This window comes from Balaenoptera acutorostrata, chromosome X, assembly GCF_949987535.1.
Source record: "Balaenoptera acutorostrata chromosome X, mBalAcu1.1, whole genome shotgun sequence".
NCBI lineage: Eukaryota > Metazoa > Chordata > Mammalia > Artiodactyla > Balaenopteridae > Balaenoptera > Balaenoptera acutorostrata.
In genome coordinates, this window is record NC_080085.1 from 16,452,781 (window position 1) to 16,465,989 (window position 13,209).

The following is a 13,209-nucleotide window of genomic DNA, read 5'->3' on the forward strand; positions in this document are numbered from 1 at the left end:
TCAATGAAGAGTATCAGGAGGACATCTACAAATCCCAGACTGGCATGTGCAAGTTCTGAGGAATGCTGGAATAACCCAATGTATCTGGGTGACCTTTGGAGAAAGCTGAGACAGAGCTACAACAGGGCAGTGGCTGACACCCAACTCATAGCCCATGTTCTCCACCCGTGTGGCTGACAGGGTCTTGGTGTTCCGGCCAGCTGTCAGGCCTGAGTTTCTGAGGTGGGAGAGCCGAATTCAGGACATTGGTCCACCAGAGACCTCCCAGCCCCATGTAATATCAATCGGCAAGAGCTCTCCCAAAGATGTCCATCTCAACCCTAAGACTCAGCTCCACTCAACGACCAGGGAGCTACAGTGCTGGACACCCCATGCCAAACAAACCACTGAACCAACCTTACCCACTGGGGGCAGACACCAAAAGCAACGGGAACGGGCTTCCCTGGTGGCGCAGTGGTTGAGAATCTGCCTGCTAATGCAGGGGACACGGGTTCGAGCCCTGGCCTGGGAAGATCCCACATGCCGCGGAGCGGCTGGGCCCGTGAGCCACAACTGCTGAGCCTGCGCGTCTGGAGCCTGTGCTCCGCAACGAGAGAGGCCGCGACGGTGAGAGGCCCGCGCATCGCGATGAAGAGTGGCCCCCGCTTGCCACAACTGGAGAAAGCCCTCGCACAGAAACGAAGACCCAACACAGCCAAAATCAATCAATCAATCAATCAATCAAAACCATACGCATCTGATTCAAGATCCTCATTAAAAAAAAAAAAAAAAAAAAAAAGCAACGGGAACTACGAACCTGCAGCCTGCGAAAGGAGACCCCAAACACAGTAAGTTAAGCAAAACGACAAGACTGAGAAATACACAGCAGATGAAGGAGCAAGGTAAAAACCCACCAGACCAAACAAATGAAAAGGAAATAGGTAGTCTATCTGAAAAAGAATTCAGAGTAATGACAGTAAAGATGATAAAAAATCTTGCAAATAGAATGGGAAAAAATCCAAGAAACGTTTAACAAGAACCTAGAAGAACTAAAGCGCACACAAACAATGATGAACAACACAATAAATGAAATTAAAAATTCTCTAGAAGGGATCAATAGCAGAATAACTGAGGCAGAAGAACAGATAAGTGACCTGGAAGATAAAATAGTGGAAATAACTACTGCAGAGCAGAAGAAAGAAAAAAGAATGAAAAGAACTGAGGACAGTCTCAGAGACCTCTGGGACAACATGAAACTCACCAACATTCGAATTACAGGGGTCCCAGAAGAAGAAGAGAAAAAGAAAGGATCTGAGAAAATATTTGAAGAGATTATACTTGAAAACTTCCCTAATATGGGAAAGGAAATAGTCAATCAAGTCTAGGAAGCACAGAGAGTCCCATACAGGATAAATCCAAGGAGAAACACACCAAGACACATATTAATCAAACTATCAAAAATTAAATACACTTCCCTGGTGGTGCAGTGGTTAAGAATCTGCCTGCCAATGCAGGGGACACGGGTTCCAGCCCTGGTCCGGGAAGATCCCACATGGCATGGAGCAACTAACCCCCGTGTGCCACAGCTACTAAGCCTGTGCTCTAGAGCCTGCGAGCCACAACTACTGAGCCCGTGTGCTGCAACTACTGAAGTCCGCGTGCCTAGAGCCCATGCTCCACAACAAGAGAAGCCACCACAATGAGATGCCTGCGCAGAGCAACGAAGAGTAGCCCCCGCTCGCCGCAACTAGAGAAAGCCTGCACGCAGGAATGAAGACCCAATGCAGCCAAAAATAAATTTAAAATAATAATAATAATAATAATAATTAAATACAAAGAAAAATATTAAAAGCAGCAAGAGAAAAGCAACAAATAACATACAAGGGAATCCCCATAATGTTAACAGCTGATCGTTCAGCAGAATCTCTGCCTGTCAGAAGGGAGTGGCAGGACATATTTAAAGTGATGAAAGGGAAAAACCTACAACCAAGATTACTCTACCCAGCAAGGACCTCATTCAAATTTGATGGAGAAATTAAAACCTTTACAGACAAGCAAAAGCTGAGAGAGTTCAGCACCACCAAACCAGCTTTACAACAAATGCTAAAGGAACTTAGCTAGGCAGGAAACACAAGAGAAGGAAAAGACCTACAATAACAAACCCAAAACAATTAAGAAAACGGTAATAGAAACATACATATCAATAATTACCTTAAATGTAAATGGATTAAATGTTCCAACCAAAAGACATAGACTGGCTGAACGTATACAAAAATGAGACCCGTATGTACGTTGTCTACAAGACACCCACTTGACACCTAGGAACACATACAGACTGAAAGTGAGGGGATGGAAAAAGATATTCCATGCAAATGGAAATCAAAAGAAAGCTGGAGTAGCAATTCTTATATCCGACAAAATAGACTTTAAAATAAAGATTATTACAAAAGACAAAGAAGGACACTACATAATGATCAAGGGATCAATCCAAGAAGAAGATATAACAATTGTAAATATTGATGCACCCAACATAGGAGCACCTCAATACATAAGGCAAATACTAACAGCTGTAAAAGTGGAAATCGACAGTAACACAGTAATAGTAGGGGACTTTAACACCCCACTTTCACCACTGGACAGATCATCCAAAATGAAAATAAATAAGGAAACACAAGCTTTAAATGACACATTAAACAAGATGGACTTAATTGATATTTATCAGACATTCCATCCAAATACAACAGAATACACATTCTTCTCAAGTGCTCATGGAACATTCTCCAGTATAGACCATATTTTGGGTCACAAATCAAGCCTTGGTAAATTTAAGAAAATTGAAATCGTATCAAGTATCTTCTGACCACAATGCTGTAAGACTAGATATCAATTACAGGAAAAAAACTGTAAAAAATACAAACACATGGAGGCTAAACAATATGCTACTAAATGAACAAGAGATCACTGAAGAAGTCAAAGAGGAAATCAACAAATACCTAGAAACAAATGACAATGAAAACACGACAACCCAAAACCTATGGGATGCAGCAAAAGCAGTTCTAAGAGGGACGTTTATAGCAATACAATCCTACCTCAAGAAACAAGAAACATCTCAAATAAACAACTAACCTTACACCTAAAGAAACCAGAGGCAGAAGAACAAAAGAAACCCAAAGTTAGCAGAAGGAAAGAAATCATACAGATCAGATCTAAAATAAATGAAAAAGAAATGAAGGAAACCATAGCAAAGATCAATAAAATTAAAAGCTGGTTCTTTGAGAAGATAAACAAAATTGATAAACCATTAGCCAGACTCATCAAGAAAAAAAGGGTGAAGACTCAAATCAACAGAATTAGAAATGAAAAAGGAGAAGTAACAACTGACACTGCAGAAATACAAAGGATCATGAGAGATTACTACAAGCAACTACATGTCAATAAAATGGACAACCTGGAAGAAATGGACAAATTCTTAGAAAAGCACAAGCTTCCGACACTGAACCAGGAAGAAATAGAAAATATAAACAGGCCAATCAGAAGCACTGAAATTGCAACTGTGATTAAAAATCTTCCAACAAACAAAACCCCAGGACCCGATGGCTTCACAGGCGAATTCTATCAAACATTTAGAGAAGAGCTAACGCCTATCCTTCTCAAACTCTTCCAAAATATAGCAGTGGGAGGAACACTGCCACAGTCATTCTATGAGGCCACCATCACCCTCATACCAAAACCAGACAATGATGTCACAAAAAATGAAAACTACAGGCCAATATCACTGATGAACATAGATGCAAAAATCCTCAACAAAATACTAGCAAACAGAATCCAACATCACATTAAAAGGATCATACACCATGATCAAGTGGGGTTTATCCCAGGAATGCAAGGATTCTTCAATATACGCAAATCCATCAATGTGATAAATCATGTTAACAAACTGGAGGAGAAAAACCATATGATCACCTCAATAGATGCAGAAAAAGCTTTTGACAAAATTCAACACCCATGTATGATAAAACCCTCCAGAAAGTAGGCATAGAGGGAACTTACCTCAACATAATAAAGACCATATATGACAAACCCACAGCCAACATCGTTCTCAATGGTGAAAAACTGAAACCATTTCCCCTGAGATCAAGAACAAGACAAGGTTGCCAACTCTCACCACTATTATTCAACATAGTTTTGGAAGTTTTGGGCACAGCAATCAGAGAAGAAAAAGAAAGAAAAGGAATCCAAATCGGAAAACAAGAAGTAAAACTGTCACTGTTTGCAGATGACATGATACTATAGAGAATCCTAAAGATGCTACCAGAAAACTACTAGAGCTAATCAATGAATTTGGTAACGTAGCAGGATACAAGATTAATGCACAGAAATCTCTTGCATTCCTATACACTAATGATGAAAAATCTGAAAGAGAAATTAAGGAAACACTCCTATTTACCATCGCAAAAAATAAAATATCTAGGAATAAACCTACCTAAGGAGACAAAAGACCTGTATGCAGAAAACTATAACACACTGATGAAAGAAATTAAAGATGATACAAACAGATGGCGAGATATACCATGTTCTTGGATTGGAATTACCAACACTGTGAAAATGATTTTACTACCCAAAGCAATCTACAGATTCAATGCAATCCCTATCAAACTACCACTGGCATTTTTCACAGAACTAGAACAAAAAATTTCACAATTTGTATGGAAACACAAAAGATCCTGAATAGCCAAAGCAATCTTGAGAAAGAAAAATGGAGCTGGAGGAATCAGGCTCCCGGACTTCAGACTATACTACAAAGCTACAGTAATCAAGACAGTATGATACCGGCACAAAAACAGAAATACAGATCAATGGAACAGGACAGAAAGCCCAGAGATAAACCCATGCACATATGGTCACCTTATCTTTGACAAAGGAGGCAAGAATATACAATGGAGAAAAGACAGCCTCTTCAATAAGTGGTGTTGGGAAAACTGGACAGCTACATGTAAAAGAATGAAATTAGAACACTCACTAACACCATCCACAAAAATAAACTCAAAACGGATTAAAGACCTAAATGTAAGACTGGACACTATAAAACTCTTAGAGGAAAACATAGGCAGAACATTCTATGACATAAATCACAGCAAGATCCTTTTTGACCCACCTCCTAGAGAAAGGGAAATAAAAACAAAAATAAACAAATGGGATCTAATGTAACTTAAAAGCTTTTTGCACAGCAAAGGAAACCATAAACAAGACGAAAAGACAACCCTCAGAATGGGAGAAAATATTTGCAAATGATGCAACGGACAAAGGATTAACCTCCAAAATATACAAGCAGCTCATGCAGCTCAATATCAAAAAAAAAAACCACCCAATCCAAAAATGGGCAGAAGACCTAAATAGACATTTCTCCAGAGAAGATATACAGATTGCCAACAAACACATGAAAGGATGTTCAACATCACTAATCATTAGAGAAATGCAAATCAAAACTACAATGAGGTATCACCTCACACGGGTCAGAATGGCCATTATCAGAAAGTCTACAAACAATAAATGCTGGAGAGGGTGTGGAGAAAAGGGAACCCTCTTGCACTGTTGGTGGGAATGTAAATTGATACAGCCACTATGGAGAACAGTATGGAGGTTCCTTGAAAAACTAAAAATAGAACTATCATACGACCCAGCAATCCCACTACTGGGCATATACCCTGAGAAAACCATAATTCAAAAAGAGTCATGTACCACAATGTTCACTGCAGCTCTATTTACAATAGCCAGGACATGGAAGCAACCTAAGTGTCCATCGACAGATGAATGGATAAAGAAGATGTGGCACATATACACATTGGAATATTACTCAGCCATAAAAAGAAACGAAATTGAGTTATTTGTAGTGAGGTGGATGGACCTAGAGTCTGTCATACAGAGTGAAGTTAAGTCAGGAAGAGAAAAACAAATGCGGTATGCTAACACATATATGTGGAATCTAAAAAAAATTGGTTCTGAAGAACCTAGGGGCAGGACACGAATAAAGACTTAGACGTGGAGACTGGACTTGAGGACACGGGGAGGGGGAGGGATGGGCTGGGATGAGGTGAGAGAGTGGCATTGCCATATATACACTACCAAATGTAGAATGGATGGCTGGTGGGAAGCAGCTGCATGGCACAGGGAGATCAGCTCGGTGCTTTGTGACCACCTAGAGGGGTGGGATGGGGAGGGTGGGAGGGAGACGCAAGAGGGAGGGGATATGGTGATATGTGTATAACTATGGCTGATTCACTTTGTTATACAGCAGAAGCTAACGCAACACTGTAGAGCAATTATGCTCCAATAAAGATGTTGGGGGGGAAAAAAAAAAACAACCCAGCCCCAAAGACCCCAGAGAAGCTTCTTTAAAACCCCAAAGCAAAATGCCTTCCTCCCTCTACTATGCTTCAATATTCATTAAGATATTTATCATTCTGAGCTGTATGGATTTAGTTACATGTCTGACCTCAGAGCTAGAATATATGTTCCAAAGACAAAGTCCCTGAAGGTTAAGATCATGCCTTGTCCATTTTCTTTACGTTAGCATTCAGCTCAGGATCTGGCTCATACTCAATGAGGGCTGAATGAAAGAAGGAAACAATTTAACAGCTGGCACGTTTCAAAACTCTATACGCACATTATCACTCTTACCTATTCAGTGCAAATGCATAGTGGAATTTAATGTTATGCTGGTCAGCCAAATCAGACGTCGGCAGCATTTCCAGTGTTTCTACCAGCTTCACCATTGCATCATAGTCCTGTTGGCAAGAGGCCCCAAGGTGAGAAAGACAGGAAACACCGCTCTTCGCAGGTTATTTTGAACGAACATGAGACTGCCTCAGCATTTAAGTACAAGCCTTTCCCTACAGGCAGCATTTAGTGACGTTAAAGCCCTTAAAAGAATAGCAATGAGATTAAAAACAACAAGGTGGATGAGAGAGAAGACAGAGAAAGAATCACTGCTATCAGAGGTCACAAAAGGACCGAGGAAAGGAAGTTAGATTCAAAGACGATAAAAGAAAACAAATGAGCCCAGCAGCCAGGAAAAGCTACCACATTTTGAGCGTGGGAGAGTTAACACCAGCAGGGCTGTGGGCTAAAATGAACGGGACATAAACATGTAGGAAATCTTACAGTTATTTGCCACGTAAATGGGGGGAAACATCCCAATCCTTCCTATTTTGTCAGAAACAATCACATTCATCTAAACTAGAATTTCTCAACCTTGGCACTACTGACATTTGGGGGCTGGATCATTCTTTATGGTGGGGGCTGTGCTGTGTATCGTGGGATGTTAAGCAGCATCCGTGGCCTTGACCCACTAGATGCCAGGAGCACTTCCCCCTCCCTCCTCGAGTTGTGACAACCAAAAATATCTCCAGATACTGCCACATGTCCCCCGCTTGAGAACCACAGCTCTAAACTGCATAATTACCCAGGGAGAAATTGCTACCGTGTTTGTCTCAGCTGTGTCCCCTCCGAGCAGCGCCATCTGCTACCCTTTCAGCCGGGCTTAAAATCGTTTCGGGCCAACTCGCTGACAGCCAGCCACAGTTAGCAGATGAGGACTTCCCACTGAAATCTCATGTCTGTTTTGTGGCTTTACACCTCGATGCTGCTACCCAAGGAAAGGGAAGGCAGAGTATTGCCAAGAAGCTTCTGGCTCACCCTTGAGCCCGAGAGTCCCACCAACGGAAGGTTATAAAGAGGAGGGATGCGTGAAAGCAAGGGCAGAAGGAAGCCAGCAGCTCAACAGAAGAAAAACTTCAAAAAAGCTCATTCCCATTCTCTTGTTCCATGGGGCGTAATTTAATCATCATAATTCCTAATAGCATCTGCTATTAAAATCAATTAGATGCATCTGTTTATCACCAGGGGCACGTTCCCTAAGTGGCTGACTCTGTTCTCGGTTCAGGTCGTAAATGGAAGTCTCTCTCATTCAGATTTAAAGACCCGTGGCCAACAACCTCCAATATGGCTTTGTAGAATTCTGCAGGTTATGTACGTTGCCCTGCGTTCCTCCAATGGAAAGGAAGGCAAGACATCCTTAGAAATGGCTCCACAGCATTAAACTTGGAGGGAGGAAACGACTGATTTCCTCCATGGTACCATATTCTACAAACCCTGTCTCAAGAACTCTCCAGAAGCCTCTGTCACTTGTCTTAGAATAAACCCCTGCATTCCCTGGGTCCTGGACTTGCCTCTGCTACTCCTGCTCTCCCTTTCACTAACAGGCAGTGGTAAACAAAGAAGGAAGTGACAAAGGCCTAAAGGAAGTAGCAGAGGAGTTAAGAGCAAAGAGGACAGAGCCGGTTGCCTCAGTTTGAATCTTGACTTTGCCAACTGCTGTGTGACCTTAGGCAAGTTACTTAACTTCTCTGTACCTCATGTTCCTCATTTGTAAAATGGGGATAATCCAAGCGTACACCCCATAGGCTTATGAAGAGGATTAAGTGAATTAGGACTTGCAAAGGGCTTGGAACAACGCCTAACACAAAGTGCACATAAACTGTTTAATTCTAATTCCTTTTATTAAGCAGTACTGTTTCTGAGATTTTGCTGGAGTGGCCTTCTGATATGACAAAACCTTCTTCAATATTTCCACCACAACAGATATGCGAGGTGACCTATGACCTAGCCACATCCCTATTTTGTCTGTAAAACAGCTACCTAACCATACACCCAGTGTAAGAGTACTTCATATGAGAAATTCCTCATGTCAAGGAAGAACTGTGATAGCCTCAGACAAGCATATTTCATACCTGGATATCACGATAGGACAGCAGTAAATTAATGACGATGTCTGAGGTCAGAACCTCGGTATTGTCCATGCGGAGTTTGATGCGAGCCAGCTCCTTCGCCAGTTCATCACCCTGGTATTTCTCTCTGGCTCTCCGGATGCCATTTAACAAGGCTTCTTTGTAATAAGCACTGGAGAGGAAAACAAGAAAACCTCCAGTCGCATCCATGTGCATCCAGGACTGTGTTGCCCTTAGCAGCTCAAACAAGCTTGGTTCTCGTTGACAGGACTTAGGCTAACACATGGGGGCCTCGCCCAGACCTCAGACTCCCTGCATCAGCAAACAGGAGACACGTCCTACTTGTGAGGGACATTCTGTAAAAACTCACCACTAAACAGTAACAAAGAAATATCAGTTCATTATGACCTTGAAAATATTTTCAAACTTGACCCCATATGTATTTGGATGACCCACAAGACTTGCTACCCACCCCAGCCCATCCCCCTCTTCTCTCTGGTATTTTCAAACACAAAGAAGACAAGAAAGTACCTTACTTGAATAGTAATTTCCCCCACGATGAAGAGATTTTCACAAAGCTGAACAAAACTCCAAAGCCATGAAACAGAGTAAAATGAGAACTTCTTTAAAATGTATCTATCAGGTGTCCCCAGCTAGTAATCACAAAGCTTTTTGCAGCTGGTCGAGAGCCAGAACCTGGATGTGTCCACGAGCAATCCAAGAAGCCGTGCCTGGACGCTTATGGGCAACCTCGGCCTTTTACCCCCTACTCCCCTTGTCATTTTTGACAGCCAGAGTGCTTTTCTAATGTAAGACGTAAAACTTCCTTCATGTGGGCGTCTAGATAATAATAGGGATGTATGACAACATTTCGAGCAGTTTAAATCCACACTGGAATGTCTCACCATAGCCCCTCAAAGAACCAATGCTAGTATCTGGTATTTGGTTTAAAATCTTTAAAAATGACCGAATTTGGTATACAGAGGCCAACTTATAATGACCATAGATTGACTTAAATATGTTGTCTACGCTCCAAGTAATTTTTTTTTTATGGAGACTGGGCATTGCCAAGCTGTAATACTGTCAACCCATGAAGCAGTTGAAATGTTTTAACTGTAGACAGTAAAATTAGGCTGTTTGTTAAAAAGAATAAGTTCAGTAAGTAATATTCTTCAGAGAATGAAAAACACCACCTAAGAATAACAAATGTCACTTTTAATAGCTATAAAACTATGTCAAAAAAAGTGTTTACCGTACACAGCCTGGTCCAATGCTTATAATAAGATCTCAATGAACATTTCAGGAATTAAGTGATGGCCCTCAGAAAGTGCTCTGATAAAATTATCAGTGCATTGCTTTGATTTTTATTTCCTTATTTGTCTATTGCTTATTACCCCAATGATGAGCAAATTAGCAGATTCTACTAATGTTTAAAATTCTATGATTAATCAAATGAGTCATTAAGTTGGGTGACAACCATTGTCCATTTGCTGGACTATAAAGGCATCAAAGCTATTAAAGTGTTATTAGTTCAGCCTGACAAGTAAAAATGTATACTATAGTTTAGACTTGTTTTCAAGGGTAATTCTGAAAAATAGTTTTAATAAACTAAGAAACCTAATAAGAATGGTAACTTGTACGTAAATGAACAAAACACTGAATTAAATATGGCTTGGAGACATCATATATGCAATAAACATGCAGCCATTTCTGCCTCTGGTAACCAGGGAAGATGTTGCTAATCAATGTGGACTTAGAAATGGCTTCAGGGACTTCCCTGGTGGTGCAGTGGTTAATAATCCGCCTGCCAATGCAGGGGACATGGGTTCGAGCCCTGGTCTTGGAAGATCCCACAAGCCGCGGAGCAACTAAGCCCGCCCGCCACAACTACTGAGCCCGTGCACCACAACTACTGAGCCCTCACGCCACAACTACTGAAGCCCACATGCCTAGAGCCCATGCTCCACAAAAAGAGAAGCCACTGCAATGAGAAGCCCACACACCGCAATGAAGAGTAGCCCCCGCTCGCCGCGACAAGACAAAGCCCGTGCACAGCAACAAAGACCCAACGCAGCCAAAAATAAATAAATAAATAAATAAATTTTAAAAAAAGATTAAAAAAAGAAATAGCTTCAAACCCCTTTTCCACACAGGGCTCCAGGTAGCCTTTATCAATCTATCAAAGTTGGCACTTGAGCTGAAAATTTATCTGCCATCCCTGTTACAGATGTTTTAAACCATAAGCACCATTTACCCTCTCACCAACCCTTGCCAGCTATCAGGTAGTTCAAGGAGTGGAATCAACTAACAGGTACTTCAAGTTCTCTGAAATTAAACCAAATCAAAAGAGTTGTTTTCCTACTGAAACATACATGAAGTGAATGAGAAACAAACTTGAATCTACTTCTTGCAAAGACCTTGCTCATCTGGCAGACTCAAGCTAGCCTACTTCCTTGTCAGACCTGAAAAGATGATACTGAGAGAGTTCTCTCCCTGAGCTTCACTAAAATGGTCACTGTGCAATACGACAATAGTTAGCAAGGGGGGACTGAAAGAGGCTTTCCAGGGATGTGCTGCAAAAGGTCCCCCATTTGCTTTCTCTGTTGGCATGTGGTCACATATGTCTGGGTTTCCAGTCTTCTTTTCCCACTACAATCTGTAGCAGAAACCGTGTCCAGAGAAGAGGTGACAGGATAGAAAAAGAGAACAGACTGTTAGCAAGTGTGCACCTCACACCAACCCTACAGTAGTAACGCTCCACAGTTCGGGGAGCCACAACGCGAGCCACAGGGACGTGTGGTCCCTTACATTTCATTTTAAGTCAGTTCTGCCAGTGCTTCGGACTTTCATTTGTTTTGGAAGGACAAATCCTTCTTGAGACGTAACTTTCAGGAGTAAATCCTTTAAATTGGCCGCAGGCAAGAAAAAAAAAACCCCAGAACTGGATCCTTTGGTTAAGTAGAATAATTTTTCTGCCTTCAAGTTTTAGAACAGGGATGTGTTAAGGACTGGTTTCTTGAGCACCGAGGCTCAAAGAGGTGAGCTGAGTGTTCCAAGGCTACACTGTGAAGAAGCGCCTGAGCCGGGATTCAAACCCAAACCTGTCAACTCCTGAATCACTACTCCAGACCTTCTCTGACATAAATCTACCAAGAACACGTCACAGGACACGCTGAGGTCAGGACGGCTTCAGCTTGACTCAGTACATCCCGACTTTTACAGCACAAGGACTTATGGTTGGAATGACTTTGCTGACGCATTTTAACAACCTTAACAGCTGATTGGTAGTAGGGAGGAAATCACATTCAGAAATGACCTTGAAACACAGAATCTCAGAGTTGAAGGAGCATGAAAGAAAATCAGTGACTTAAGTTCCTTATTTTCTAGATGAGAAAACAGCTACAGAAAAGTTATTTGTCAAGGTCACACAGGGAGTTGGAGCCAAACACAAGCTCAACCCTGACCTCAACTCCAGTTTTATTTCTTTTGGTTACACCTCAACGGCCCAACTTAGCGAGACAGTAAGGAGCACTGGATTCCAGGATGACTTCAAAATAATTGGTCGGGGTTCCCCACTCTCTGGGCACTAAGGTCTCTTGAAGTTACGTCACCTCCATGGACGTGAAAGGAAAATTTTGGCAAAGCTCCCAGTGTTGTTGACGGTTGATGGGAATTACCATGAGGTCACATGGATGTCCTTGAGGAGGCTAGTAAACCTGTCCACCAGGGGCACACACAGCGGACCCAGGATGGTGTCCCAGTTGGGCTGCATGTACTCCGAGGCACGTCTCTGGGCGTCACTCTCGCAGCAAAAATAATCAGCGCATGGTGTCATGATGTACGGGATGAAATAATAATTTCCACTAGATGCCTGGGAAGAAGAAACAAAAATGTTTCACGAAATAATTGATGCAGAAGCACAGCTGTGGACTTGGGCAGGTGGAACCTTGGTGGGACAGGAAAGGAGAAAATGACCGACGATGAACAACTTGCACAATATGACTATGAATCTATCATATGCAAAACAGGAAACCACTCAATTTCACAAGCTCTAACACATGGACATACGACAAAAATTTGGTTTCAAACACTGAACTGATCTATATGTGTTTCTGAACTTCATCAGCAAAGATTTTAGGGTTTTAAGTCTCAGAAATTACATCGTTTCATTACATATCCCCCCAAATCAGAGGGAACTTCAGCCCAATGATAACCAAGGATTACGATGTAAAGGCTTATTTTCTTTCTTTCAGCATAGGTGGAAAAGCCTTGTTATTTGATAATTTAACCACAGGTGAACTATTTATAAACTTTGTTGAGTAAAAACTGTTTTGCAGGAAGCAGATATTAATAAATATGATTAGTCTCAGAGATGTTTTGAAAAAAAAGGATCTGTTTAAAAATTTTTATATTGTCAAACAATACTCAAGTAAAACAGTATCTT

At 41.6% G+C, this 13,209-nt stretch overlaps 1 protein-coding gene across 1 annotated transcript in view; it reads right to left on the bottom strand.

Annotated features, from left to right (window-relative positions):
• MAP3K15 (mitogen-activated protein kinase kinase kinase 15) overlaps positions 1-13,209 on the bottom strand; it is a 117,097-nt gene that overhangs the window by 85,147 nt on the left and 18,741 nt on the right. The window contains exons 3-5 of the mRNA XM_057538248.1: positions 12,443-12,636; positions 8,769-8,937; positions 6,658-6,764 (exon numbers count right to left, since the gene is read on the bottom strand). Coding sequence (XP_057394231.1) covers positions 6,658-6,764; positions 8,769-8,937; positions 12,443-12,636 — 470 coding nt within the window. The remainder of the gene's footprint in view (positions 1-6,657; positions 6,765-8,768; positions 8,938-12,442; positions 12,637-13,209) is intronic.